This window comes from Cercospora beticola, chromosome 1, assembly GCF_033473495.1.
Source record: "Cercospora beticola chromosome 1, complete sequence".
NCBI classification, from domain to species: domain Eukaryota; kingdom Fungi; phylum Ascomycota; class Dothideomycetes; order Mycosphaerellales; family Mycosphaerellaceae; genus Cercospora; species Cercospora beticola.
Window position 1 is genome coordinate 2,418,502 of NC_088935.1, and position 27,430 is coordinate 2,445,931.

Sequence of the window (27,430 nt, forward strand, 5' to 3'; positions counted from 1 at the left end):
TAGAGGGCGGCCTCGATGGTCTGAGAGAGGCGCGTCCCCCGCTATCGTGATCTGACACGCCCGCCCAGCACGTCTGTGTGTAGCAGCGCGAGTATACTGTTGATGTGCGCACGGCGAGCGCTCGAGACAGGGCGGCGCAGCAGGATTGGGAGGGGAGGGCGCTGGGCTGTCGTCGTCTGCCAAGAGCAGTTGGTATCGGCGGGCGGCGGATTGTCGTGAGGGAGTGGTGTTGCGAACGCTGGCGAGAGCGAGGGAGAATATTCAATGGCCCGGTTTTCAGACACGAACCGGACGATTGCGTGGTGAGGGTCGGCGGAGGAGTGCACGCTGCTCACATACCACCACGGCCTGGCGTCTGCGTTGCGCTGCTGCCTGAAGTCCACGCGCGGGACGTGCCGCAATTCTGGGCCACTTCTTCGACTGCGCCTTCCAGCTGTGTCCGCGTCCGTCGGGCTTCTTGAGTGTTCCGCTCCGCTCGCTCGCAGCGCCTTCATGCAGTGACAGAAGCCTGCTCCGCTGCTGTCGTATAAAGAGCTTCAGTCGCATCCTCGCTCAAACCAGCGTCGTCGCTCCCTCCGTCCAGCGCAGCACACAGCGGCCCCATGGGTGCCTGAATGAGCCATAGCCACCCTTCACCGGTTCAGGCCCGCAGGCTAGGTTCGGAAGGATTGGTTGATTGGAAATCCGCGTCCGTTTGAAAGCGCAGCCTGCGCGTACATGCGACACGGGCCGGATGACGACTGGCATTGAAGAGTAGTGACACCGTGTTCACTTTCGCAGAAGGTCACAGACGGCGCTCAAAAATTTGAGGATTTCTGGGATGGAGCGTGCGAGCTCAGTGGAAGTGGAGACGGACCTTCGGACTGCTTGCTACCACCACGCATACCCCTCTGTCACATTTAGAAGCAGATGTCAGCAGCATGTGCTGTGCGGTGCTGCTGTTCCCAAGCATGTCGCCGCCACGATCGACAGTGGCCAATCACATGGAGCAGCAGCATCGTACCTGTTTGCTAGTCTGACACGCTCGCGTGCTCGCGACAAGACATGAGACGAACAGACGTCCTCTGCACGCGTTCTGCGATGCTAGTAGCACAGCACTACGCGGCTACTCGAAGAAATTCACAGACACTGTACTGCGCGGTGTTCAGGAGCTGCTCAAGATGGCATTTGATCTGCATGTTCTCCTACATGTTTCAGCGCTGGACCCATCGTCTCCTGCAAGTAAGGCTGACACTCCTTCGTGAATGAACTCCTCTCTTCATTCACTGCTCTTCTGACCTTCCCTTATATTTCTTCTGTACGAATCTGCTAACGTCCTTCCTTTCCTCCACGGTACTCTCGATCAACAGCGTCCACCCCTCGGAAAGCCACAAGGACTCGTTCTTCTTGCACGCCCAGCAATAGCTACCACCCATCAGCACACAATGTTGCTCACTTCAACTCTTGCGAGCACCATAGCTCTGACCGCCGCCGTGTTCGCACACCCGCTGGCTCGCAGGCATACGGCTTGCATCACAGCCAAGGATCTCACAACCATTGCGCCCGACACCGCATCTTGCGATGGCGCCGACTATCCCGCTGAATGCGCTGCAGCAAGCATAGCAGCACCAAACATTGCCGAATCGTTCCACGTCTTCAACATCGAATCCTTTGGCGCCCAGGCAGCGCTGGTAGCGATTATGCTTTTCGAATCAGGCGACTTCAAGTACAAGATCAATCACTATCCAGGGGTCGCCGGCCAAGGCACACGCAACATGCAATCGCCTGCATTCAACGAAAAGTATGCGGCATGGATCGTTGCAAATGGCAACGATGCGAACATCACGCAGGATCGTGTGGCAGCTGCAAGTGCACAAGGCCCGGCGCAGCTCCTGGATTTGATCAACACAGACAAATGGAGCTTTGCTAGTGCTGCCTGGTTCATTTCAACGCAATGTGATGCCAGCCACGTTGCAGCTCTGGCTGATGGGAGTCAGACGAGCTTCGAGAATTATCTGACTGATTGTGTTGGAACAACGGTGACAGACGAGCGTATCTCAGGGTGGTCAAAGGTCGTTGCGCTTGGTCAATGGCAGAAGTGACTTCCCCCGTAGGACGAGCGATGTAACTAACTGCTCAGCATGCTGGTCATGCTCTGTGCAAATTCGATCTCCAAAGCGAAGAGTATATGTCCTAAATGTATGGTGATGACTCTCGTCTATATACGCGCGGCTTCGTTCCGCACTGCCCTGCAAGTGACGATGCTTCACCGAGAACTTTTGGCGGCTCTGCCTAGCAGCAAGAATGTGACAGTATCGACATGGTGGCACTCCATGGCCGCACCGCACCTTCGACCGCATGTCTGCACCTGCTGCGCAATCTCCTCGATGCGCCTGCCCATGCATGCCCTCCCGCGATGACGAGGCGCTCCGCCGCGCCTTTGCAATCGCGAACCTTCACAGCGTCAACGGGACACGTCCAGCGACGTTCACAAATCGCGCGCAGCGACCACGATAGAATACAGCGTCGCACCTACGCATCCTCGCCGCACCATCAAGAGACCTTCTGGCGGCGGCTGCGACAGTCACGGAGCGCAGCAAAGCCTGCCGCCAACGACAATCTGCCTCCACTTGCCGGCTTCCTGGACGACAATGCTGGACTGGGCGGCAGGATCATCAAGCCCAGCAACGAGTTGAAGCTACGCTGCACCGAATTCGACGAGAATGGCAATGTTACGCTGGTTAATGGCGAGTTCCGCAAAAGCGAGCTCATTCAGAAGTATTCGCTGCTACCGCGCGATTTGCGCAAGATCGATAGCAGCGTGCTGCCACACATTCTGGTCCGACCCTCGGCCATCTTGATCAATTTACTGCATCTGCGGTGCCTGATCAAGCACAACCGCGTTCTGGTCTTCGATGTCTATGGCTCCACCGATTCCTACGCACAAAGTCTGTTCATGTACGATCTGGAGGGCAAGCTCCGGCAAAAGCAGACGACAAGTGCTGCGGGGAATCTGCCTTACGAATTCCGAGCCCTCGAAGCGGTCCTCATCAGCGTTACCAGTGGGCTCGAAAGCGAGTTCGAGGGGGTGAGGGAACCTGTGGTGCGAGTGCTGCGAGAATTGGAAGAGGATATTGATCGTGACAAGCTACGACATCTGCTCATCTACTCGAAGAAGCTGGGCACATTTGAACAGAAGGCTCGCCTGGTGCGCGATGCGATCGACGATTTATTGGAAGCGGACGATGATCTAGCCCGCATGTACCTCACCGAAAAAGCTGCTGGGACAGAAAGGGAGGATGACAATCATGAAGAGGTGGAACTGCTCTTGGAATCGTATCACAAAGTGGCAGACGAGATTGTGCAAGTCTCATCTAACATCGTCAGCGCCATCCGAAACACAGAGGAGATCGTTCGTGCCATTCTGGATGCGAACCGCAACAGCCTCATGCTTCTCGATCTGAAGTTCAGCATCGGGACCTTGGGCATCAGTGCCGGCATGTTCATCGCCGCGCTGTACGGAATGAATCTGGAAAACTTCATCGAAGAGTCGAACCTAGGCTTCTTCGGTGTAACCGCCGCATCAACTGTGCTCTCGATCGGAGCATGCTGGTGGGGTCTCAAGAAGCTCCGCAAAGTGCAGAGACTTTCTATGTGGGGCGAGGGAGGCGTAATAAAGAACAATGCCCGGAGCTCAAGGGGCCGCTGGAGTGAGGTTGAAGGACGCAATGATGGCGAGAAGCCACTCGCTGAAGCAGTTGCCGGCATCAAGAAAGCTGAGGGTCTGAGATCATGGAAGGTCGCACAGAACGAGCGCTTGAAGCACATGCACGGCGACGCAACAAAATCTGCGCCTCCGCTCGCGCTGAGAACGATGAGATGAGGTTCGTGGCATCCTTGATGCTTTTTGTAGAATTATCGTGCTGGGTCTAGCGAGGCGTTTTGGGGGCATCTTGACTCTTACTACAGCATAGCATAATGTGGTTTTGCACCACAGTTACGTGTATATATTGTTCTGCCAGAACATGCAGCAAACCAGCGACCTGTTGCTCCGGGCGCATTGTGACTCTCCGGCTCGGATCGGTCTTCCACACTTGCGAAGCTGCAAACACCAGCCTCAAGAAGCAAGCCAAAGTACAAGCTCGAAACTCAGAATTTCTTAACAGGAAGCGCATTGTATACATCTTGGTGCGGTATTCATCCTGGCCGTCGCTTCAGGTGACGCGGAATGCGGCGCTGCGACCCCTCTGCACCACTTTAGCCCCGCAAATCAGCATCATGCATGATGAGTGGGTTAGGAAAGACGACATGTCAATGAACAAGGGCGTGTATCTGTATGCTTTTCGCATGGCAGATAAGATATCCCTTTATCTTCCTCAAGTTTGACCTTTTGATCATACATTCTGAGAGTGCTGGTCACACAAGCCACACAAGCTAACATTCAACATGGCAGATTGGCGACAGATTGCAAAAGAAAAGGCTCAATCAGTTCTTGACCTGATCCCGGCAGAATGGAGGTTGGCAAGCATTCCCTCGCCCGAAGAGCAACGGGACGTGACTGGGGCGTACATTCACCAGTTCCTCAGCGAGCGAGAGATTCAGATCACAGAGAGCGATGCTCTGCAGATTGTGAACAATGCAGCAAGCGGCAAATGGACTGCCGTCGAGATTACCAAGGCTTTTTGTCACCGAGCTGCAATAGCTCATCAGTTACTGAACTGTCTGCATGAGATATTCTTCGATGCAGCTATTACCCAGGCCGAGGCTCTCGATCAGTACTATGCTCAGCACAAGAAGGGCGTTGGCATGCTGCATGGCTTGCCTATATCCTTGAAGGACCAATTTCATGTCAAGGGAGTCGAGACGCATATGGGATATGTCGGTTGGATTGGCTCGTTCCAAGGAGAAAAGGGTACCGGCAAGGAGAGAAATTTCGAATCTGAAATGGTTCGAGAGTTCAGATCGCTTGGAGCTGTGTTGTACGTCAAGACGAGTGTCCCTCACTCTTTAATGACGGGTGAGACAGTGAACAATATTATAGGTAAGATCGCAAGGACTTGAGTGTACCTGGCGTTCGCAAGGCTCAATGGTCGCTTAGGTTATACTCTGAATTCCCGGAACAGACTACTTAGCTCAGGCGGGTAAGGTGAGACAACTGCTCTAGAAATGCCCCAGCTAACTCTTTATTAGGTCATCTGGGGGTGAAGGTGCCCTGATCGGTGCTCGAGGAAGTGTAGTGGGTTTCGGAACAGACATTGGCGGATCGATTCGAATCCCATCAGCGTTCAACGGCCTCTTTGGTCTCCGTCCGAGTTCCGGTCGATTGCCATATCAAGGCATGGCAAATAGTATGGATGGCCAGAACAGCATTCTCAGTGTCGTGGGTCCACTTGCCACAACTGCAGATGGATTGAAGCTCGTCACTCAAGCGGTGCTGAGTACCAAACCATGGCTGACCGATCCCCTCACGCACGAGATCCCATGGCGAGACGACGCTGAGCTCGCAGTCTCTGATCCAGTGCGTCGCCTGAGTACAAAGCTCTCCTTCGCAGTTCTGCGCCACGATGGAGCATGCAGCCCAACTCCACCAGTGGCGAGGGCAATCGACACGGCAGTAAAAGCAATGGAGAAACTCGGCCATCAAGTCATCGAATGGAAACCTACTCCCGAACACTCCAAGCTGGCTGATATCTGCGTCAAGTGCTACAATCTTGACGGAGGCGCAGATGTCTTCAAAGACATCGATCTATCGGGAGAAGACATGGCCGAGCAGGTTCTCGTGGCTCGTGGTACACAAGCTAATGCATCAGAAGTCATGGCAACGAATATCACTAAACGCAACGCACAGAAGGAGTACATGGATTACTGGAATAGCACAGCCGCGCTGACGAATACTGGACGACCTGTTGATGCAGTCATTTGCCCCGTTGCGCCTTTCCCTGCCGCACGACCGAAAGCATTCACATACTACAACTATACTCTCTGGGTGAATTTACTAGATTGTGAGTAGATGTGCCTGTTTCCTCAACACTGTCCGCTGACACTACTGCGCCTAGACACAAGCGTCGTGGTTCCGATTACGAATGTGGACAAGAACATTGACAAAAAGTTCGAGAACTTTCAGGCTGTCAATGAAACTGATCAGAAGACGCAGGATATCTGTAAGTATCCATCGAGCACTTTTCAATTCTCCATGCGAAGCTGACGCAATATCTGTAGACGACCCAGAAATATATGATGGCGCTCATGTTTCGATACAGCTCGTAGGTAGAAGATTGCAAGAAGAGAAGATGATGGCTTTGGCGAAATACATGGGCGAGGCAGTTCATGGCAAAGCTTAGGTTGCAGATATTTGTGCAGGTTTCATTTTGCGGTGTGGCAATCTATACGGATGTCTAGTGCAAAGTCGATCGCTGGGCACCTCTTGCAAATATCGTCTTGCAGGTCCGTTCACTTTATTTCGTCCATGGTCAATGGAATCCATTAGTGTCTGGAGCTACGCGATTCATAAAACCTCCAAAGAATTCGTCAAGCATACCAGTCGCTTCTGTTGCTAACGGGATTACAGCACTGACGTATTGATCCGGCCGCACCACAATGATACAGCCTTGTCGATCGACACCTCTGGTTTTATAGATCTCCCCAAAGCCAAAACCATAACTAGGCTCATCTGTGAAGGCCTTTTCATAGTCTTGCAGGCCAAGCTTCCCTTTCGCCGGTAGAAGCAATGATGGCAAGGCGGTAATTTCAAGAGTCTGTCGGGGCTGTTGGAACACTGCTCGGACATCGATGACCGAATCGATGTCAGCTCCGTGAGGCGTCAGGCTCGGAATCAGCTTCTTTTCCAAGTAGTCGCAGATGCCAACCACAGGTGATGAAGGAGAGGTAGGATTGTTCTCGTCACCAAAAATGACAATACGCCATCGTCCGTCTGCTTTCATAGCATTATGGCTGAGCTGGACAGGTTTGGCATCTGCGACACGAACGACTTGTACGGACTGGAATCTAGTTCCTAGCTGGAAGCCTGTTGCGAGATGCTGATATGTTGTGTTGAAACTTGTGAGTGGCCCGGGAAGATATCGCGTCTCGACGCCAGCCATAAAGCGACCTTGACGTTGAAAGCTCTCCTGAAATACGGCTGGATCCACGTACTCTTTGTCTTCTTTGTCAGCCTTGTTCTTCGGCTTAGCTGCGAACATTCGCGACATTTCGCGATCGAAGTCGATTAGCATTTGTGCTATTGCTTGTCTTTCCTGCGAGTAGGTATGCAACAATTTTGCGGGTGAGAGACCACGCAGAACCTTTGTCATGTTAGCTTACCCTGTAAAGACAAGCGTGTGCATAAAAATACTCACATGAGCCAGCTTCCACCCCAGGTTGAAACTGTCGTTCATAGAGACATTCATGCCTTGGCCGGCTTTCGCGCTGTGCGTATGGCACGCATCTCCGGTGATGAAAACTCGCGGGTCACGGAGATGCTGTTCTGTTTTGGGAACATCGTCAAAGTGATCCGTAAGTCTTTGACCAACCTCATAAACTGACCAGTAAGCAATTTGCCGCACATCGAAACTGTATGGAGCAAATATGCGCTTGGCTCGGTCTACCAGTGCCTCTGCTGTGACCGCTGATCGATCCATTCGATTCCCTTCTTTTACTTTGTCGAGCTCGATGTAAAATCTTGAGAGATAACCACCTTCACGGGGAATGATGAGAATACTGCCTTGGTCTGCAGAGTGGATCACTGTCTTCAATCGCGCATCAGGGAAGTCAGTAACGATGAGTGCATCGAGGACGCCCCAGGCCTGGTTCTGGTAATCGCCTTTCATCTCCAGCCCCAGCTTCCTGCGGATGCCGCTTCTTGAGCCATCGCATCCCACAACGTATTTGGCGCGCACCACTTCCTGCTGACCTTTATGAGCTTCATCCAGACGTTCCAGTGTCACAGTAATTGGGCCTTGATCTTGCGGTATGATCAGATCCGTGACTTTGCGACTATACGATGGCTCAAGTCTGGTTGGAGATTGTTTCATAGCATCCAGCCACAGATCGTGGAGTCGAGCCTGATTCAAGATTACATGCGGAAATTCGGACAGTCCTTCTTCTGTGTCTGCGATCATCAAAGATCAGTTCCCTGCTCTCGCGAAAAGCGCCGCAAGCTGTTCAAGATCAGTTACTCACCTCTAATCCTCCCACTTCGTCGCAAGCCACTGCCATCCTCCGTCGGCGACCAAAATGTTGTTTCATTGACCCAATATGCTTCCTTCAGGACACGCTCACTGAATCCGAAAGCCTCAAAGATCTCGATCGTTCGACACTGTAGGCCATCGGCTTGGCCTTGCTGCAACCTTCCCGACTTGGACTCCACGATCCGGGTTGTGATGTCCGGAAATTGGGCCATTTGAGCGCCGAGCAATTGGCCGGCAGGCCCGGCTCCTACAATCAGTACATCGACTTCTTCTGGTAGACTGGATTGAAAGTCAGGTTCTTGGCTTTCGAACTGTGTCACATTCGGATCTCCGGAGCCCTGGAAGCCATTGAGATGGAACTGCATCTCTGATAAGCGATCAGTCAGGGAAAGAGGGAGATGATGACCGAAATTGATCGGAATTATCAGTTGTGAGACAAAATCATGGCCTACGTTCGTTGCGTCCTATATACCGCAGGTCGGTGCTGATGCTGAGAGCGTGATGTTCACAGGCGGAGGCGAGCCGGCAAGTGCTCCGGCTGCTCTTCCCGTGCCAAGACAAAGCTGACGGGTGTAGATCGGGAAGTCACGCGCAGGCCAATTCTGCTGTTCATTCACGAGGTGCACATGAGTTGCAATTGTCGATGTCACACCCCATGCCCATGCACAACCATTCCACGTCTGCAGTCCTCCAGGTTTGCACGTCCGGGCTGTACCCATTCCGTACGATACACGATTTTCCAACCTACACCCAACACCAGGAAGAGAGCGATGACGATATAGTTCATGAAGAACGCCTGCAAGTCCCACGGAGCAAAAGTCGTCCAGCCCTGCAAGAACACAAATCCAACACAAGTGATGAAGCCTGTCCAAGGGACATAGGGATATCCAGGTGCACAAAAGGGCAGGACATCGGTGGAGATGCCTTGCTTACTAAGCGCCTGCCGCATGCGAATGTGGCAGAGGCAGATGCAGCCCCCTGACGAGCTTGGTTAGCGATGCGGTACGACTAGGAAGGATGTGCTTACAAGTGATAAACGTCGCGACGCCGGTCATGCTGACGACCCAGGTGTAAAACTGGCCCGCTCCCGAGGCAAGGTTGAGCAATGACAGAAATCCGACTGTGTTCATGAAGACGTACGCATAAACGGGCACACCCCTCGAATTGGTCATGGCGAAGATTCTGGGTGCTTGTTTCTCCACAGCGAGGCCGTACAGCGTTCTGGATCCCACGTAAAGTGCGGCGTTGACCGCAGAGAGAATGGTAATGACAATCACTGCGTTCACTGCGTGAGCGCCTGCATTGACGCCAACCCGAGTGAAGGCGATGACGAATGGCTTTTCGAACGTCAGTCAGATGTCTAAATGGTGTCATAGGCAAGCATACCGAGCGTGCCGTCTTGTTGGCGGCATTGAGAAGGTTGGGATCATTGAATGGCACAGTGATGGTGAGGAAAAAGATACCTCCCAGGAATATGACCACGATTCCTGCGGTATGCTTTAGCTTCATGGTCTCGAGTGTATGCTATACCCCATGAACTTACGCCAAACCACGCTCTTCACCGCCTTGGGCACGTCTTTGCTGGGGTTCGCAGACTCTCCCGCAGTCAGACCAACCATCTCGGTGCCAGAATACTGGAGAGCGGCGAAGACAAAAATCTTGAAAACACCTTTGACGCCGTCGGCGAACGGTCCGGGATCACGGTAGAACTTGAATCCGATCTTTTCGCCTCCAATCACTCCAGTCGATATGAGGATGGCGCAGATGAAGAAGATCAGTATGAACAGAACTTTGATGGAAGCAAGCCAAAATTCTGCCTCTCCAAAAGACTTTACACCAAGGAAGGTGAAAGCCATGAATATGACCCTGTACGCGTTGTCAGGAAGCACGAACTGCACTTCAAGGTTGGACATCCTACCAGAAGACCATGATCCAGCCCCATCGCGGCATGGCGGTATCCCAGAAAGTCAGAACGAGGCCCAGATTGTCTGGTGTGAGTTAGTCTCGTCCTTCTCGTACCCAAGATACATCGCTCAAGCTCACTGTATTCAGCATGATGATTCCTGCCCACAGCAGCCAATAGTTCCACCCCAACGCAAAAGCCCAGCATGGATCGATAAATCGGTAGGTGTAATGAGTGAAACTGCCCGCGACAGGGATGAAAGCACCCAATTCTCCAATGGACTGCATCACGGCCTAAAACTTGTCAGAAATGTCGGCTCCACTGAACGAACAGACAAATTACATATAGCAATGTTCCGACTATACTGAAGCAGATGAGCAGACCCGCTGGACCCGCCGAGGAAAGCCCATTGCCCATTCCAACGAAGTATCCGGGGCCAATCACACCACCAACGGCAAGCATGAGCTACATCACGGCGTGAGCAAAGTTCGACCACGATCAGATATGCTCACACACGCACCAGATGCCTCTGCGCGAGATTGCGCTTGAGCTCGCCGCCATGTTGTACAGGAGCGTCGATGACAAGACCTTCTTTGGTAGTGATGGTCAGCTCCAAATCATTCCCCTGCTCAGACGTGGCAGTCTGCGGATCCTTCTTGTCGTCAGTCATGGCAATATGTGAAAGACCGGAGCGATTTTTCTGGAATTCACACAGGAGTCGTGGTCGTTACGAGGATATTCTATATCTTTAGTACCCCGGCCTATCTCCATTGTACTATCTTCTCCATTGTAACGATAGCCACGACTTTGCGGGGAAACGACATCTAGGCTGACCTGGGCCGAGTCAGTGGAGAAAAGATGTGTAGAAAGATAAGGCCGATATGTGAGACTGGCACTATGAAGCAGAATGGGGCGCTATTCGAGAGCCGAGTCAAATTTCTTTGGCAGTGGTGGTCGAGAGCCGAGTCAGAACTTTATTTTGGTCGAGATCTTACTGCCTCCTCTTCCTGAGATGTTTACGATTCCGTTCCACCAGGGCCAGAATGCTGCAGAGTAGACGATGATGCTCCAACCAGTGTATGCAAGGGCGTTTTTCATTCGCCAGAACCTTATCTGGCTGTCGCGTGTCGGCTTATTGTGCACCTCACCTCATTCAGACCACGAGGCGATACACGTGCCTGGCTGATCGTGACGAATGCAGGGCGAACGGCACTGGGTTGATTTCTGTTGCTTATCGCAGGCACAATCTGATGCCTGTGCTTTCCGCTCTAGAAATCCCGCGCTCTTGTGTGCAGAGGAACCAGCCGCCACGTCGTAGTAGCTGAACTCGCACCTCTGGAATAGAAGCAAAACCCACAAACGCCGTTCGCAAGAAAGAGGGCCTAGTAACATCCCTGTTGATGAGAAAATCACCCACGTAGCAGAATCTGTACCGTCTCAAAGCTGACAGCCCGAAGGCGTCGCCGTAAATCACTTTCGAGCTGCGCCGAGACCGACTGATGAGCGTCAGTTGCCGAGCCCACAGCGTGTGGAACGATTGACTTACCTCACTCAATGTTGTCGAAGTATTGTACATGGCGGCTTGTATGTCAGAGCCTGCTGACCCTCCACCCACGGCGCTTCTCCTTCGCCGAGCCATGTTCAGTCGCTGTGAAAACAGGTTGACGAGATCTTGTACTCGGTAGAGATCGTCGAGCACCGTCTGTGCCGCGGCCTGTATCTGCTCGTTGCCAGTGGCACCCACAGCATCCATGAGACCGTCAAGCCCTGCTGGAGGGCTGCGAAGCAGGTCCTTGAGTGCTATGGGCGCATTCGAGCCCATTGTCTCTGCCGTTGCCATGGGAGAGTCAGCACGAGGAGTATTCTTCGCAGCTGACGCGCACCACGCAATGAGCTGTACAGAGCACGGTCAGTGAATGCACGTATTTGCCAATCTCTTGCAGCTGGCACCACTGACCTTGAAAGTGACCAAGGAGATGATCGTCAGTAGATTTCCGTTTAGTGAGCAAGAACAACCAAGGATAGTATTCAAAGAAGCAATGATTGTCCGATTCATGGTAGCAGCCATTTCGAGCGTGGGAGGCGGGATTTGCTCAGGCATACCACGTCTCGGGCACGCTTTGGACGCTTCCGTTATACTTAATTGACGTAGTAGGTCGAGCGCCGTGTTCAAGCAACAATGGTCCGGCTCACACGCGGCGGCTGCCCATGGCGGCTGGATGTCGGTCCACGTCGTTACATCGCTATTCATCATGAAAAGATCCATGTTGGTTTCGTTCGGTAGCATCGAGACATTGAGGTCTGGTACTTCTTGCGTGAACGGGACGCTCATAGGAGCGGTTTGCGGATAAGTAGGCATCGAGTGTGGCATAGGTTGTGATAGGGCGGTAAGGTGAGGATCCTCTGTGGACACATCGACCATGTCCGTCGTCCATTCAATCTGGCGATTCTGGTCTCCGCTGTCTCGCCGCACTGGCGCCACTGGAGGCTTCACATGTGTGCCATAGCTCTGATCTTGGTCGCGATTGCTGCTGCTGCTGTTGTTGTTGGTCGCTGACCGACCGTTGCGCCGTGATAGGCCGTACTCGCATTTCAAGCCACGATTGATGCATCGGGAGCAGGATGGCTTCTCTTTACTGCATCGGACCTTGGCGCTGGCACATATTTCGCAACTGTCCCGGAGTTTGACGGTCTCTCGACTTCTTGCGGCTCCGCCGCTACTGGTACGCTCAGGCATGAGTAGAAGGAGAAGGGTCGAGGCGTGGGAGGGCAAGAGGGGCCGTGGGTGCGTCGATGGCGGTGCAGGAGATCTGAGGCAGCGGTGTAGTTCACCTCGATAGCCCTGCCGCAGTCCCGGAAGTTAAGAGGGAGTCGTTGCGGAAGTGCGGTCCCAGCAAAGCAGCATGCAGCGATGCTCGATCAGCGGGTGCTTCCAGGAACCCTCAGGGTTCAAAGACGACCAGGAAGTCGGTCACCGAAGAAGTGTGAGTGTTGGCCTGCACGAATGGGTGGGTGCCAGCGGTCTGGAGGAGGCCCGGCTGGGTGTCCCAGAGTGTCAGCGAGCTATTCCCACCTGATGGCGCTGGCACAAAAGGCCATGCTACTGCGGGCGAGCGTCATGTCGAGAAGGCAGCATTGCTCTCGCGCAGCTGCCGGACTCAACAGCGTAGCATGCGAGCTGGGATGCAGGAGATACACGAGCAACAAGAGGTCGTGGTAGATGACGAGTGGAGGAGTGGCTCTGTATGGCATGCTCTTCAGCACATTACAGATGAAAGCCAGATGCGTATCCGGATGTTCATCGCTGCTCCTCTCCAAGCGCTGCCGAATGGAGGTTGGTTCAGTGGCCGCATTCGTGCATGGGCGACACGTTGGCGGGTATGCTTCGTGGTGCTTGGTGCCGGCTAGTGCGCAGGGCCATGTTGGCGCGCCGGCGTCTCGTGACAGACCTTCGCATACACGACCCTTTCATGATCTGGTCATCGCGCGGCGGCGGAAGTGCGGGAGGTGTTGTTGTTGCTGCTGTTGCTGCTGGTTGTGCTTGGCCGGCTGATTTTAAGCTCTGCGCCAGATGAAGGCTGATCTGACACCACCACCACCGACCTGCACGCGCGTCCCAGGCAGCGGCGCATCGATATTGGCGTGGCGCAGGACCCCCCGGCTCCTGCTCCTTCTCGCCATCTGCAGGGGACGACATGGGCACTCCTCCGCCCACAAGTGCAATGCTCCTCCCTGGCCGGCCGTCGAGCGGTGTCTGCTCCTGCCGCAGATCTGCCAGGTCGCTGTACTACGCCTTCCCCATTGACGAGCGGCGCCAACATCTGCAATCCATCGCGCCGCACCCCTGCCACTCTCAACTCTAACTGCTTCAGGCTCCTCAAATCCTGCACGACACTGACGATTGCTCGTCGCACCCTTGGTCGGCGCCTTACGGCTGAAGCGCTGCGTGAGGAACCGTGACGCGAGCCAGTCCGCCCGCCATGGGGCTGCACATCAACACAACTACTCCGCATGTGCCTGTCCACAATGATTATCGTCCATGATCTTGATCTCCAACGCACCTCGCCCAAGTCCTGCTCCCATTCTCAACACTGGCCCCTCCGCTGACCAATACGCCTGCCTTTACGCCTCCGAGAACTGTGGTCAAGCTATATTACGAATGGCTGAGCATCGAGCGGACAGCGAGCCTCCCTGCGCAAGGCCGGATGCCGTACAGCAGGATCACGACGCCCTCGCCGACGACTGGTCGCACACAGCCGACCGCAAGGCCAAGAAACGCATGCAGAATCGAGTGGCCCAGCGCTCCTACAGTGTGTTCCTCCCCCTCTTCATCCTCCCTGCTTGGCCTGGCATGCCCTCCCACTGACATGGCGTGCTTAGGACAACGCATGAAGGCTCGCGTGGAAGAACTGCAAGCCAAAGTCGAACAGCTCGAGGGGACGAAACACAGTGTGCAAAATATGGACGCCAACGCCCACGTGTTAAGTCCAGACACGTTCAACACCAACGCTCTCTTCACCACCACGCGAGATTCGCAACTTGGCTCCAGCTTCCACTCTGGTGCGCCCACTGCCAATATGGTGTCAAACACCCCACCCAGTGCGCCGCACGATCATCCCCATGCAGTCCTGAGGCCGATCACCATGGAGGGCGCATCTCAAGCCTCACACGGCTTAGCAACATTCGCTCTCCTCAACAGCAATGCTGTGCCATCGACCATGGCGCAAGACATGTCAAACGACATGTCCCTCCACAGTCTACAGATGCAGTCAACGCCCTTTGGTGACCAGACTCCGTGCTTTGACTATTTCAGAGGCAAGTGCATTTATCTCGGGCCATCAAGGCGCATCCTAGACTAACGTGAGCTTTCAGACATTCATGGACAACATACTCGGCAACCGCACTCCATGGACGCTGTGACTTTCCAAGACGCTCAGCCGATGACATCGACTGCTGTGAGTTCAGCGAGCAGGCCCGGCTCTCCCCCATCAGGCTCATCTTTGACGCCTGATTTTTTACCTTCATTGTCTGGCATCAACTCGCCAGATGACTCCTACCGATCATCCAGCATGGCGTCTGCGGAAATCCCTCCCCATTCATCGCATTTGAGCAGTGGTGCATCGGTGGAGGATCGCCTGAGATACGTTGCCGAACAAGCCAAAGTTGCAGGTTTTCCGGACTTGGACAGCATGATTACAGCGTACTACACCGTCTTGGCTGGGGATCCGTCTGCTGCGCTCGGAGATAGTGAGGGCAGCGCCGCACGACGCTTGCCCCGTTTGATCGCCACGTTACGACACGCGGTGCAGGAGTGGAGAGATTGGGAGCGAAAAGGTTTCCCTTTGGATTGATCGGTTACACAAACAGCACTCGAGGATCGGGGGCTTAGACCAACGAGGAGCACTGGAGTGACATATCATGTGCTCAAGAAGTGCACACCAACAGGCGACACATCTTCCGGAGGGATGTGCTTACAGACACTCGGCAGCATTGGTTATTAAGCAGCACCATACGCTGGCTTTGAACTTGTTGAACATGGAGATGCAAGCATTCGCACACTACCTCGCCTGGCGTTTGAGCCAAGGATTGTACCCAAAATGAGAGCATCATGCAACCACAGCCTTTAGGCTCTGTACTGTATCAATAATACATTCCTCTAGCGACCGGAAGTCGACAAAGGTCGGAAATGCGCTCCGCGTCTTTGAGTTATCGATCGTATACATTCCGTCTTTTGGCCACGAGCCTCCGGGGGTGCCAGGAAGTGGCAGACTGTCTGCAAGGTCAGGAAAATTCTCTCGGGCAATACGCACAATATCCTCGTTGGCAAACCAGCCAGTCGGAATGAAGTATCGCTCCGAAACGTCGTCTGCTCTCTCCAGGGCAAGTACATGGTAATGCGCGGCGTCACTGTAACGATGCAGGAGCAAGGTCAGCTTTCTGAAGCATAGCCTCCGGGGTCTGACCGGGAACCTTCATTCCACACACTTACCGCACGTCGGTGAAGATAAAGCTCGCTCCATTCGGCCTGCAAAGAAGGGAGTCAGCCAAGGCTCACCGGCCACGTTTGACATCCAAATGTGCACAATGGAAGGCAGCGGTCTCACGGTATTTCGTTGTCGGCCCGTGCTTTGCCAAAGCAAATATCTCTAACACGCTTCAAGCTTTCGTTGACATTCGCTAGATTGCCATCCCAGAGATCACCAGAAGCAGTCGGTCCGAGCATCAGCGGAGGACAAATCGTTTGTAAAGTAAAGTTCAGCGCTGGATCCTCTGCAACGAAACTCCAGGCTGCTTGCTCCGCCTGCTTCTTTGAGAAGCGGTATCCACATAGGGGGTCCTGGAATGCTTGCTCAGCCGTGATCGGGTTCCAGTCGGCTTCAGTGTACGTATGGCCTGGATAGTTCCCTGCTGTTCATTGCATCGGAGCTAGTCAGTATACGCTTTAAGCGAAGACAGATGAGTAGGTTGCACAGTGGGAGACACATCCTGTCCCTCGCTGCAACACGCGACAGGTCTCTGCTAGAAAGCGAGGTAGACCCATAGACCAGGTCAAGGCCCCATCGATGACAGTGCATGCAGCAATCAGGACTGGGTTCCGCGAAAAACGGCGCGCAGGGATCACCACTTACGCCAAGCACCTTGCCATGGATGAATCATTGCCGCTAGCGACGAGGTGATGACCACGCGCCGCACACTTGGTGCATGTGCCTTGATGGATCTGAGAATCCCAGTGGTGCCGATGATGGCAGGGTCAAGCAGTTCTGCGACACTCTCGTTAGCTCCGTTCTGCCCTCGTCTGGTTGCGATCAACACCGAGCATGCCTGGGAGGGACTGAGGAGATCGACACCTTTCTGAATATCTGCACGAGGGAAGCAGGGAGTTAGTATGCCACTAGACTCAGATGGGAGAGCTTGAATCGCTTGACTTGACGTACCAGTTACCGCAAAATGAAACGGCGATGTGGGATGACAGACGCCGTCGAATGGTGGTGAAGAGACAACCGCTTCGTCGAATGCCCCTTCTTTCGCAATGTCTTCCACGATGACCACGTCGAAGACAGCGTGATCCAATTCTGCGTAGCGCTTCTTCAATTTCTCGGCTTTGGTTTTCGTGCGCGCGGTGGTCACGACACTATGCCCTCGCCTGTGGAAAAGTAAACAACTAGTCAGCTCCGATCTCTAGCAAAAAGAAGAAGGCTCAATAATGGAACCCAGAGATGCGCGATCGACTCCGACCCACCGAAGTAATTGATTAATGATATGGCCGGCTAGGTAGCCTCCACCTCCAGTCACCAGTACGCGCATATTCCAGCATACGTCGAGGTGAGCTGGTCAACACTGCAGTCCTGCTCGCGATGGCGATGAGTTTTAAGGCAAGTTCACAATTTTGAGAATTCAGCGGAAAGAGCAGCCAGCAAGATGTGTCGAGCAAGCAGGTAAATATGTTCTCGAGTGAATCAAGCCAGTACAAAGACGCGTGCACTGTGATGACGAATGGCTCGCTCGTCGCTTGGGCAATACGCGCGACTTGCCGAAGATGAGAGCATATCGGAACCTGTTCCACGAGCCGAAGGCAGGATGCTCACTGAAGATTTTACTGTAGAGTGTATCAGAATGTCCCAGCTCGTGCTAATGCTGACTATACCTCACACCATGACCCACGTAAGTCGACCTCGTTAGCCCCACATGTAGTGGTACAATTGAGCGCTTCGAGGCACAGAGCAATATTATCCTTCCCAATTGGCACAGGGTTTGAGTCTGAGTCTACTCGGCTTCCAAGTGATCTAGCTCCACGTGTAGATCAGTTGATCGGTACCCTAAACGACAGATTGGCCTCGCGACCGGCTTCTAGGTGGAGCAATTCGATTCATACCGGGAGCACTGGGATTAGCAAGGAGCACGTTCTGCGGCGACTGTCAGTGCACAACCAAATGGCCAATAGTACCAGATACAACCTTCCTAGGTCGTGATCTTAACTGCGAATACTCTACCTACAAGAAAAAGGCAATGCCGACCTTGCCACTCACAAAGGTCGACGAACACACCGAATCGACAAACCTCGGAGTATACTTCACCCCGGGTGATCCTCATATAAACGGCCCGGCGCGCGAGGTCCTTGTGAATTACAGCGGCGTGCCCGAAGATGAAGTCGTCTCGCATGTTCGCAAAGTGGTACGTTGACCTTTTCTCGTGCCATGAGTGCTTTACTTTTAGATCCGCCACTGAACAAGTTCGAACAATAGCGCGATGAGGCCTGGAAAGTCTTCAAATACCCATGCGTGGGAAATTACTATTTTCTCGAATTCAGCGTCAGCAAGTCGGAGAATTATGCACAAGTACTGGATCGCCTGCGTGAGGGAGAAACGTTGTTGGATTTGGCATGTTGCTTTGGACATAATATTCGGAAACTCATCCATGATGGCGCGCCGGCATCGAATGTCTTTGGTAGTGAATTGGAGCCAGGTTTCATTCATCTGGGCTTCCAATTGTTCAAGGACCGTGACAAGTTAGCCGCGAACTTTGTGTCTGGAGATTTCTTCGGCGAGGATGTTGGTGGTCTCGCCGGGAGACAATTCGACATTATTCATGCGGCCTCGTTCTTTCATTTATTCTCTTGGGATGACCAGGTGGAGGCTGTGTCTCGAGCTGTGCGGTTACTGAAGCCAAAGGCTGGGTCAATGCTGTTTGGTAGACAGACTGCTGTGAAGAAAGCCAAAGAGGTACAGCATCCTGCAAATATCCGGTCTGGGAACATGTTTCGGCACGATGTGGCGTCTTTTCAGAAGATGGTCGAACTAGTCGGCGAGAGGACGGGTACCAATTTGGATGCTTCAGTGAAGCAGCAGGAGGGTTGGGAGGAGCTCGAAGAAGCACATGGATGGCATCGCATAACGTTTCAAATTGTCTTGCAATAACGCCGGCTGGTTCCAGATTGCGGGAGAAGAGCCGTTGGATGGGCCAGACAGAAGGCTATGTGTGAATCAAGTCGCATTTCGAGAGGCGACAGCTGCAGCCGATGGTGAGGCGTCAAGTATATGCGTTTTACCTATCGTGATGCATAAATCTTGGCTGAGCAAACGCATGCTCGGAATGTCCTCTTTCCTCACCAACTTTCTTGGATTGTGCAGACACAATACAAATACCACTTCTGTAGGTGGCCAAGTCACGAGATTTTATCTCTTCTTCGGAACATTCATGTTGATGTGGATCGTCTTCGGTTGCAGATACTCCTTCAGACCCTGCACCATTGTTAGCCTCCATCGGCATCATCGCGAAGTGTATACTTACCTCTGGACCACTTTCACGCCCATATCCGCTGAAAAGTGTCAGTCGTGTCACATCAATGGTTCTCTATACGCGATCACCAACCTTTGCTTATATCCGCCAAAGGGCGTTTGTGGGCTGGTGTTGAAAGCGGAATTGATGCCAACTGTGCCAGCTTCGAGTTTGCCAGCGACTCGCAACGCTCGTGCGACGTCTGAAGTGTATACCGTAGAGCCTAGACCATACGTTGTAGCATTTGCGAGTTCGACCGCCTCATCTTCGTCCTTGAAAGTGCGGACTGAGATGGCAGGACCGAAAATCTCGTCGGTGTAAACTTTCGAAGTTATATCGGGATTCAGGAAGACTGTTGGCTTGACCTAGAATATCAATGTCAGCAACGAACAAGATTACGGGTCTGAGCGTGATTTACGAAGGTGCCCTTATCGCCTTTGCGCTCTCCTCCAACCAAAACCTGAACGCCCTCTTCACGCGCTCCTGTGAGGAACGACATGACACGTTCAAATTGCTTTTTGTCGGCGAGCGGTCCAAATGCAGTATCGGCAAGAGAAGGATCACCCTGTGAATCGTCAGCACGCAGAGCCATGTACGGTGAGGTGAGAATGTCTCATACCATCTGCTTCTCTGCGCCTTCGAAGGCCACCTTGATCGCCTCGATGAATTTAGGTGCAATGTTCTCTTGCACCAAGACGCGAGATGCGGCGAAGCAGATCTGTAAACCATCAGCTCAAATCGAACGCGCGAGAGTCAGGCAGGTGGCTATCGCTCACCTGCCCAGAGTTTCGTAAGAAACTTGTAGAACTATGTTCTACAGCATTTTCAAGATCAGCGTCATCGAAGATCAAGGCCTAGTACCACAAAGTCAGTTTTCACCCGTGATGCCAGAGCGGCTGACGATTGTACCGGACTCTTGCCGCCCAATTCGAGGCTGACTTTCTTCAAATTGGACTTGGCTGCTGCTGCCATTACTGCTCTTCCGGCTGGTGCAGATCCTGATGCGCAATCAGCATGGCGAAGGCGGAGAGAAGGACTAGCGGACACAAGGACTGACCTGTAAAGGCGATCTTGCTGACCTGCATGTGATGTGCGAGAAGTGATCCAACCTTTCCATCGCCCGTCAAGATATTTATCACTCCCGGAGGGAAGCCGGCTTCGTTTAGGAGATCTCCATAAGCACAAGTGCCAAGTGGACTCTTTTCACTGCTCTTCAGGGCGAAAGTGTTGCCTGCAATACAACTCATGTCTCAGCTGTGCGAGCCCATTCTGGGGACTATTGTCGTTACTCACCTGCTGCCATTGCGGGTGCCATCTTCCACTATTTTCATGTAACGTCAGTCATCTGAACTCGGGGCGCAAGTATGTGAAGACACCCACAGCAGCTAAGACATGCGTGCCGTTCCCTGTCAAGGTCAGTCGGTCATTCATAGTGAAGGCGCACTTTCAATCTCACAGGCGCAGATGCCCGCACAAACACCAAGAGGCTCGTATTGCACGATCTGGACCACAACATTAAAATTGATCGACCGGATTTGCTGCGAGTTTTGCTGCTACCGACCTTGTATGTACCGTCCTCATCAGGCGGGAACGATTCACCTGTTGTTGATCAGAAGTCAGCAGCTCTACCCAACTCGTCCGAAAGAATGTGAAATATCCTCACCAGCAACCTTGCCAGAGTAGCCTGCATAATACCTCCACAGAGCGACTGGGCCAAGAATCATACGCTTCGCCACGGAAACGGGCTAAGTCGATTAGCTGATTTGCTGCGCCGTCGAAACTCGTTCGACATACTTGACCCATGGCAACAGATTCCAATTGAGCCAATTTGTCGACATTCGCCTCAAGCAGGTCGGCGAACTTCAGCATAATGGCGGCCCGCTTGTGACCAGCAGTATCTCGCCATTGCGGGAAAGCAGCTTTGGCAGCTGCTACAGCGGTATCGACATCGGCTTCGCTGGCAGCTTGGATCTTGTCTGTGACCAAAGAATCATCGTTGGGGCTGTGGATGGTCAACGTCTCTCCACTGGAGGAGGGGACATATTTGCCGTTGATGAACAGATTGGTTTGGTACGACATGTTTAGTTCGGATGTCGTATTCAGAAACTAGGGGGAAGGTTTAAATGAGCGAGCAGCCTGAGCGTGTAGCTCATTGCATGTATTTAGCTGATCATATCCGTGGCAATGGAGCACCCCGCACAGCTGCGGCCACTGATGGCATCCTGCGTTCGTGCTGCTTTGCGACGTCTGCGGTGTCCTGCTCCATCGCCGGAAAGCTTTCCGCAGTCCCAGCGACACGAGTTCACGTGCTGCTAGGCATGACTGTTGTTCGTCAAAGCATTGGGCCAGTCATCGACTCGTTTCTTGTTGACATTTCATCGCGGAGAGATGAAGGAGCAAAGTCGGGCAAGGAAATTGCGTCCTCTTTCCGGATGAAGTTTCAGCCGACATCGCAACTCCACTCCGTTGGACGACATCGATCTCTACGCAATCATCATGGCAACGCTACATATATAAGTACAAGCAAACATGCAATACCAACGACCAGAAAAGCCGTCTCCCGTCGCCCCGCGTATCATCATACACGGCGGCGCGGGAAACATAACTCGACAGAACTTGTCACCAGAATCGTATCAAGTCTACCGCCATGCTCTTCTCTCCATCCTCAAGCGTGCACGGGCGCAGCTTCCGAACCCTCAAGCATCTGCACTCGATGTTGCCACATATGCAGTCTCACTTCTCGAGGAGAATCCGCTCTTCAACGCCGGACGAGGTGCAGTGTTTACCACAGAAGGCACTCACGAGCTCGAAGCTTCCGTCATGGTGAGCACCGGATACCGAAAGCGAGGTGTTGGTGTAATGAAAGTACGAACGGCTAAAAGCCCGATCAAGCTGGCGAGAGAGATGTTATTGCGAGGAGAGCTGGACGATGGTGGTGGTGCTCACGCCCATAATCAGCTAGAAGGCGAGACCTGCGATCGTCTGAACCACGATTGGGGCTTGGAGTCTGTGAAGCCGAGTTACTTTTGGACGCGAAGAAGATGGGATGAGCACCGAATAGGTCTTGGTCTTCCGCACGATAATGACACTTACCGAAAGCACAAGCAATTGGCCGATGGCGACGATTCCCTCCCAGAGAAAGATGAGTTGCAAGTAGATCCACAGACTTGGGACGATCCGAGCTGGAATGGCAGTGACTATCTACCTCAGGGTACTGTAGGCGCTGTGGTACTTGACAGCTCAGGCGTGCTCTGCGTAGCAACCTCAACTGGTGGTTTGACCAACAAGGTAAGACGTGTTGCAAACCAATTCCTCGACACTGTAATTCAAACGTAGCCTGGAGTTCAGAACTAATGGCCTCTACAGCTGCCCGGTCGGATTGGAGACACGCCTACATTGGGCGCAGGCTTTTGGGCGGAGCAATGGCAAGAGAGAAAGCCACAAGAAGACAACCTGTCAACAAGTTGGCTGCAAGCATGTTTGCCTAATTTCACGAGCTATACAGCACTAGACATGGCCCCTGAGAGTACCTTCCGAGCAGTAGCAATGTCAGGAACTGGGAACGGCGACAGCTTTCTTCGGACAAATGCTGCAAGAACCGCAGCAGCTATTGCACGCTACGCGGAAACATCTACGAGAAAAATCTCGCTACAGAACGCTGTCACTGCAGTTGCTGGGCCACATGGCCAACTACAACAATCAGCTGGGGACAGGTGGAAGCGAACTGGTGAAGGCGAGGGCGGAATCATAGGCATAGAGCTTATAGAAGACCGCGGACACATCGTCTACGATCACAACTGCGGCGGAATGTTCCGCGCTTATGTTGACGACAACGGCCACGCGCACTTTGGTGTCTTCCAAGACGAGAAGAGAACTCTTTAAGGGAAGTGCACAGAGCAAGGTGGCAACAAAATGTGAATCATAGAATAATCGCGAACACGCCTTTGCTGGGTATCGAGGCCTGACGCTGTTATTATGAAAGTTACCAATATGGTTCGCTGAACTCCACGCTAAAAGTCTCTCAAGATTTCCACCTGGATGCAAAAATTCTCCTCATACCCATGGTTGTTGTTGCTGTTGCGTCGATTGTGCTCCTGGCCGCGGAAAGACAGGAACAGTTTCTAAATTCTCCATGCCCCCCATGGTATTTTGAGGTCCATGTTGCCAGCCACTCCCTGTCTGCTGATTGACGAACTGCGATTGTCTGAAAGGATTGGTGCTTCCCGTGGGCTGCACCTGCAATGCATTCGGCGCGGATGGCGGCTGCAAGTTTGGTGTGCTTCTCGCGAACGGGTTCGTTCCAGTGGCTTGTGCTTGAAGTGGCTGAGTCTGGAAGGGACCTTGCGTTCCATTTAAAGAGTTTTGCTGTTGAGGAGGGGGAGAAGGGCCGTTCTCAGGTATTGATGCAAATGCACTTTTAGCGAACGGATTTGTGGATTGACGATTGAGAGCCTGTTGTCCGGGCGTTGAGCCTGCAGTGTTGGCTCCTGTCTGCATCATGGATAAACGAAATGGGTTCGTAGTTTGTCCAGTTGCCAGCGCTTGCTGTTGAGGTGGCTGCGGGCTGTACCCACCAAATCCGGCGCCAGTGTATTGAGCTTGTATGGGCTGTGGCTGCGACTGTGTCTGTGGCGCTGCCTGTTGATCATACTGAATTTGCGGCACTCCTGGCCCAGCGTATCCATTGAACGGCTGTTGAGGATCCTGCGAGTAACTCATACTGGGTGGTTGTTGCTGGTAACCAGTCATTTGCATCTGCAATTGCTGCGCCTGCATCTGCTGGACCTGCTGCTGCTGCTGTTGCTGTTGCTGTAGAAATGGATTGGTCTGCATGGTTTGTTGGTTCGACTCGATAGACTCAAAGAAATCGATGAGGTCCGGCGCCGGCCCCTTGGCGGTTTGGCTTGCTGGCGCAGCAGTCGCGCCAGACTTGATATCATCGAACGGCGTTGGAATTGGCGCTGCGGGTTTAGTCGCTGCTTTCGCAGCCGACGTGGTCTTTGAGAAAGGTTTAGCCCCGGGTTTCTTCGATTCCTGCTCCGCAAGATACTGCCGTCGATTGATCTCGAAGTCTTTATCATCCAGATACTCCTGCAGAGAGGCAGCAAGACTGGTGGGGGCATGTTTGAGCTTGGGTATGGCAAGCCTCGTCGCATGCTCATACTGCCGAGCGACACTCAGGTACTGCACTACCTGTTCCGTCTGTTTGCAAAACTTCTTGTATATTGCGATAGACCTCTCCGCGTCGGGCCTCGACATCTCAAAATAATGGCTCAAGACATTCATCACGCCCTCGTTCTCGACATTGTACAGATCCAGCAAGTCCCTCGTGAGCAAACGGAATGCAGTCAAGGAGATCTCATTCTCCACATCGTTGTTCAAGAAGGTGCATCTCACTAATGCTGCAATTTGGCTCTGTACGGTTTCCGTCTCACGAAGCAGCCCTTTGTCCACGGTCAGGCGCTTCATACGCCCCTCGCCAGCGCGCACATAGTCGCATCTTGTCCGTTCGTATCCCAGTGCGCGCGAGAGAAGGTATTCAGAGTAAACGCGGATATTTTGCCCTTGAGTCTGCACGTCGGTGAATGTGTTGATGGCTAATCGATTGCGCGGCGCGGCGGAAAGGTAGCTGAGCGTGACGTCCTGCACGCCCTCCTTGATCATCAAATGCACGATAATCAGCGCCTTGAAGGCCACGGTCCACGTCGAGTCGCGTAGTCGGTTCTGGAGCGTGCGGAAGACCTCGGCGACGCCTGCCTCGCCGGATTGCGTGGCAAGCAGGATGTGCTCGACATATTTGGACTTGGGCGGCGCAAGCTTGACTTTGGTGCCTCTCTTGACCGACTTCTCGAATGAGTTGCTCATGGCCGGGTTGTAGCGGTGGTTCGCCAGGGACATTCAGACGCAGCGGCGCGGAGCGGATGGGGCGCGGCGGATTGGCGGAGTTACAAAGGCGGCGGCAGCATCGCGATCGCATGCAGCAGCGTTTACAGGCGGGCGGCGGGCGTTGCAATCACGCGCTGCTGTGAGGTGAACTGTGAACTGCGAACTGGCAACGACGACAGAGGTGCAGCTCGGCCGGCTCGGCAGGTTCAGCCACATCAACACGGCGCACGGAGAGACTTAGAATATGCAGGAGCATGACATCAGCCCCAATTTCACACTATCAGGCACATGCTACACAAGTCTTCCATCACTCCGTCTCCAACCTCGCTGTCCGTACTTTCCACCCACGTCCGTGTGCTCGAGATCGGCGTCTCGCAGCGTCATGTCTGAGCTGTCCGCCGATGTCTTCTCATGCCACATGCAGCACGAATGGCAGTAGGCCTTCGTCCTCGACCAAATGGGCCATGGTCTCCTCATCTGCCTGCATCGCGACCTCCCACATTTCCTCGTCCTCACGTGGAGGCAACAAGATGCAGCCCGCATTCATGCACTCTCTGCTTGCCTCACGCACGAACTGAGGTGCGCCAAGCCCCAGGCCCAAAGTCGCCGCAGTTCCCATTGGCATTTCAGACCAATTGGTGATAACGAAGTCAGTGTTGAGGTTTGCACCGATGTCGAGAGCGCCACGGACATCCGAAGCATTGTTGACTGCGGCGATGGTGGCACGCAACTCCGTCTCGTCAGTCGTCGAAATGCTGTCATGAACCAGGTGAGCCGTGTGGCTCAACGTTCCAACGTCGAACGGCAGGCTGAGGCGGATGAAGCGTTCGGTGGCTTTCGCAGGGACGCAAGCATTGCCAAAGTAGTCAGGTCCAAGAACCGGGTCGAGACGCATGCGCATGTCGACCGGGAAACGGCATGTTGACGTCTGCTTCTCTTCCACTCTCACTCTTGGGCTTCGGCCCCTGGTGATGGCCTTCCAAAGAATAGCCACCAGGCATTCGAGTGGTCCAATAGTCTTGCAGGGCTCGTCAAACGACAATACGGCCCGCTCGTTGATCAGACTTGTCGTTTGACGAATCTTCCGCAAATCAAGTGCCAATATTTGGCAGCTGGCGGATCTTGGTGCACTTGGATTGCTCGATGGCTTCTGTGCTCTTCCGTACTTGGTCTCCTCAAAGCGTTTGGCCTTGACTCCACGAGAACCGGAGAGGCGGTCTCGGCTTCTGGACTGATCAACAGCATCAGATCTGACATCAGTCGAAGCAAATTCTAAGAGCCTATTAGTCGCAAAAGACCGCATTTCTATTTAGGCTCGCACTTACCATGGCCACTAGACATCAGGCGGATGATGGCTGACATGCCACGTTCGTCAGACACTGCATGATGCAAGAAGACCGTGACGAACACTCCCCCTTCGATGAAGGTTGCCTGAACGGCGAAGACTGGGCTCTCTCCCGCCGCCGGATCTGGGAAGTCCGGCAAAGAGCTGAAGTTGGTTCCTACTAGGGTGCTGGCTGGCATTCCACTTGTGGCGAGCTCATCGTATGTCTCCGCAAAGTGCGCTTTACTTAAGTGTTTGACGATAGGACGGATTGCTTGACCCTCCGCTTTCACGAGAACCTGAAGATGTCCGCTCTGCCCCTTGTCTGTATCTTCCTGTTGTCCTTGTTCACGAATGTCAAGCAAAGCGAACGTATTTCCGCCGGTGCTCTCTCGCCTTGACTGCAGTAGTGGGGCGAAGCGGGCGCCGATGCTGACAGTCTCTCGGCGGAGAGGTTGTGCGTGACTTGGCAGCACAAACTCGACGGCTTCGGTATTTGTTGATGTTGAGCCTGCTAGGATGGGGTAGCGATTGACGGCGCGCTGCATTGCATCGGTGAGTCTTGAGACGACATCATCTGCTCCTGTTTTGCCGTTTCGATATGGGAAGCAGTAGCAACAACGGACTGTACACCTGTCAGCGGTCCATATACTCGACGAGGCGTCCCCAGTTCGACTCACTGTAACTTCGTACCGCCGACTGGTCGATGGTCGACAGCCGGTACGACACTGGCTCGGTCATGGTGTTCGATTGCTGGTGTGGTGGAGGTGTAGAGAGAAGTCGACGTAGCTGTGGTGTGCGAAGGTCTTCAAGGTTATGTGAAGAAGTGCAATGACAGTTTGTGGAGCTGAAGAAAACAGTTTCGCGATGCACCTC

The 27,430-nt window shown here is 53.4% G+C and overlaps 13 protein-coding genes across 13 annotated transcripts; 6 read left to right on the forward strand and 7 right to left on the reverse strand.

The window, feature by feature from the left end:
* Positions 1-1,424: 1,424 nt before the first annotated feature.
* On the forward strand, positions 1,425-2,081 carry RHO25_000939 (uncharacterized protein; the record flags this gene model as incomplete). Its single annotated transcript, XM_023593546.2, has 1 exon — positions 1,425-2,081. One exon carries the CDS (start codon positions 1,425-1,427, stop codon positions 2,079-2,081), a length of 657 nt encoding a protein of 218 aa, XP_023459527.1.
* Positions 2,082-2,395: 314 nt separating this feature from the next.
* MRS2 (magnesium ion transporter) lies at positions 2,396-3,862 on the forward strand (the record flags this gene model as incomplete). Its single annotated transcript, XM_023593547.2, has 1 exon — positions 2,396-3,862. One exon carries the CDS (start codon positions 2,396-2,398, stop codon positions 3,860-3,862), a length of 1,467 nt encoding a protein of 488 aa, XP_023459528.2.
* Positions 3,863-4,425: 563 nt separating this feature from the next.
* Positions 4,426-6,320, forward strand: RHO25_000941 (uncharacterized protein; the record flags this gene model as incomplete). The annotated part of the gene is made up of 5 exons (XM_023593548.2): positions 4,426-5,020; positions 5,078-5,120; positions 5,170-5,981; positions 6,036-6,140; positions 6,199-6,320. 5 exons carry the CDS (start codon positions 4,426-4,428, stop codon positions 6,318-6,320), a joined length of 1,677 nt encoding a protein of 558 aa, XP_023459529.1.
* Positions 6,321-6,449: 129 nt separating this feature from the next.
* On the reverse strand, positions 6,450-8,530 carry RHO25_000942 (uncharacterized protein; the record flags this gene model as incomplete). The annotated part of the gene is made up of 3 exons (XM_023593549.1): positions 6,450-7,280; positions 7,335-8,086; positions 8,158-8,530. The coding sequence occupies 3 exons, from the start codon at positions 8,528-8,530 to the stop codon at positions 6,450-6,452; spliced, it is 1,956 nt and encodes a 651-aa protein (XP_023459530.1).
* A 281-nt stretch (positions 8,531-8,811) lies between these two features.
* Positions 8,812-10,738, reverse strand: RHO25_000943 (uncharacterized protein; the record flags this gene model as incomplete). Its single annotated transcript, XM_065602064.1, has 8 exons — positions 8,812-9,143; positions 9,193-9,502; positions 9,552-9,652; positions 9,709-10,031; positions 10,084-10,153; positions 10,334-10,361; positions 10,411-10,533; positions 10,589-10,738. 8 exons carry the CDS (start codon positions 10,736-10,738, stop codon positions 8,812-8,814), a joined length of 1,437 nt encoding a protein of 478 aa, XP_065458136.1.
* Positions 10,739-11,477: 739 nt separating this feature from the next.
* RHO25_000944 (uncharacterized protein) lies at positions 11,478-12,805 on the reverse strand (the record flags this gene model as incomplete). Its single annotated transcript, XM_023593551.1, has 3 exons — positions 11,478-11,564; positions 11,615-11,962; positions 12,026-12,805. 3 exons carry the CDS (start codon positions 12,803-12,805, stop codon positions 11,478-11,480), a joined length of 1,215 nt encoding a protein of 404 aa, XP_023458315.1.
* Positions 12,806-14,107: 1,302 nt separating this feature from the next.
* On the forward strand, positions 14,108-15,419 carry RHO25_000945 (uncharacterized protein; the record flags this gene model as incomplete). The annotated part of the gene is made up of 3 exons (XM_023593552.2): positions 14,108-14,378; positions 14,449-14,883; positions 14,941-15,419. 3 exons carry the CDS (start codon positions 14,108-14,110, stop codon positions 15,417-15,419), a joined length of 1,185 nt encoding a protein of 394 aa, XP_023458314.1.
* A 255-nt stretch (positions 15,420-15,674) lies between these two features.
* On the reverse strand, positions 15,675-17,373 carry RHO25_000946 (uncharacterized protein; the record flags this gene model as incomplete). The annotated part of the gene is made up of 6 exons (XM_023593553.1): positions 15,675-15,975; positions 16,058-16,093; positions 16,173-16,473; positions 16,698-16,829; positions 17,004-17,212; positions 17,309-17,373. The coding sequence occupies 6 exons, from the start codon at positions 17,371-17,373 to the stop codon at positions 15,675-15,677; spliced, it is 1,044 nt and encodes a 347-aa protein (XP_023458313.1).
* A 702-nt stretch (positions 17,374-18,075) lies between these two features.
* Positions 18,076-18,983, forward strand: RHO25_000947 (uncharacterized protein; the record flags this gene model as incomplete). The annotated part of the gene is made up of 2 exons (XM_023593554.1): positions 18,076-18,240; positions 18,312-18,983. 2 exons carry the CDS (start codon positions 18,076-18,078, stop codon positions 18,981-18,983), a joined length of 837 nt encoding a protein of 278 aa, XP_023458312.1.
* Positions 18,984-19,241: 258 nt separating this feature from the next.
* On the reverse strand, positions 19,242-21,423 carry RHO25_000948 (uncharacterized protein; the record flags this gene model as incomplete). The annotated part of the gene is made up of 14 exons (XM_023593555.2): positions 19,242-19,307; positions 19,357-19,384; positions 19,438-19,709; positions 19,763-19,909; positions 19,964-20,062; positions 20,121-20,198; positions 20,254-20,342; positions 20,402-20,575; positions 20,638-20,665; positions 20,725-20,750; positions 20,801-20,846; positions 20,906-20,943; positions 21,008-21,089; positions 21,139-21,423. 14 exons carry the CDS (start codon positions 21,421-21,423, stop codon positions 19,242-19,244), a joined length of 1,458 nt encoding a protein of 485 aa, XP_023458319.1.
* Positions 21,424-21,873: 450 nt separating this feature from the next.
* On the forward strand, positions 21,874-23,226 carry RHO25_000949 (uncharacterized protein; the record flags this gene model as incomplete). Its single annotated transcript, XM_023593556.2, has 2 exons — positions 21,874-22,632; positions 22,711-23,226. The coding sequence occupies 2 exons, from the start codon at positions 21,874-21,876 to the stop codon at positions 23,224-23,226; spliced, it is 1,275 nt and encodes a 424-aa protein (XP_023458318.1).
* Positions 23,227-23,397: 171 nt separating this feature from the next.
* RHO25_000950 (uncharacterized protein) lies at positions 23,398-25,209 on the reverse strand (the record flags this gene model as incomplete). Its single annotated transcript, XM_023593557.2, has 1 exon — positions 23,398-25,209. The coding sequence occupies one exon, from the start codon at positions 25,207-25,209 to the stop codon at positions 23,398-23,400; it is 1,812 nt and encodes a 603-aa protein (XP_023458317.2).
* Positions 25,210-25,639: 430 nt separating this feature from the next.
* RHO25_000951 (uncharacterized protein) lies at positions 25,640-27,295 on the reverse strand (the record flags this gene model as incomplete). The annotated part of the gene is made up of 3 exons (XM_023593558.1): positions 25,640-26,502; positions 26,556-27,179; positions 27,235-27,295. 3 exons carry the CDS (start codon positions 27,293-27,295, stop codon positions 25,640-25,642), a joined length of 1,548 nt encoding a protein of 515 aa, XP_023458316.1.
* Between the last annotated feature and the right edge of the window lie 135 nt (positions 27,296-27,430).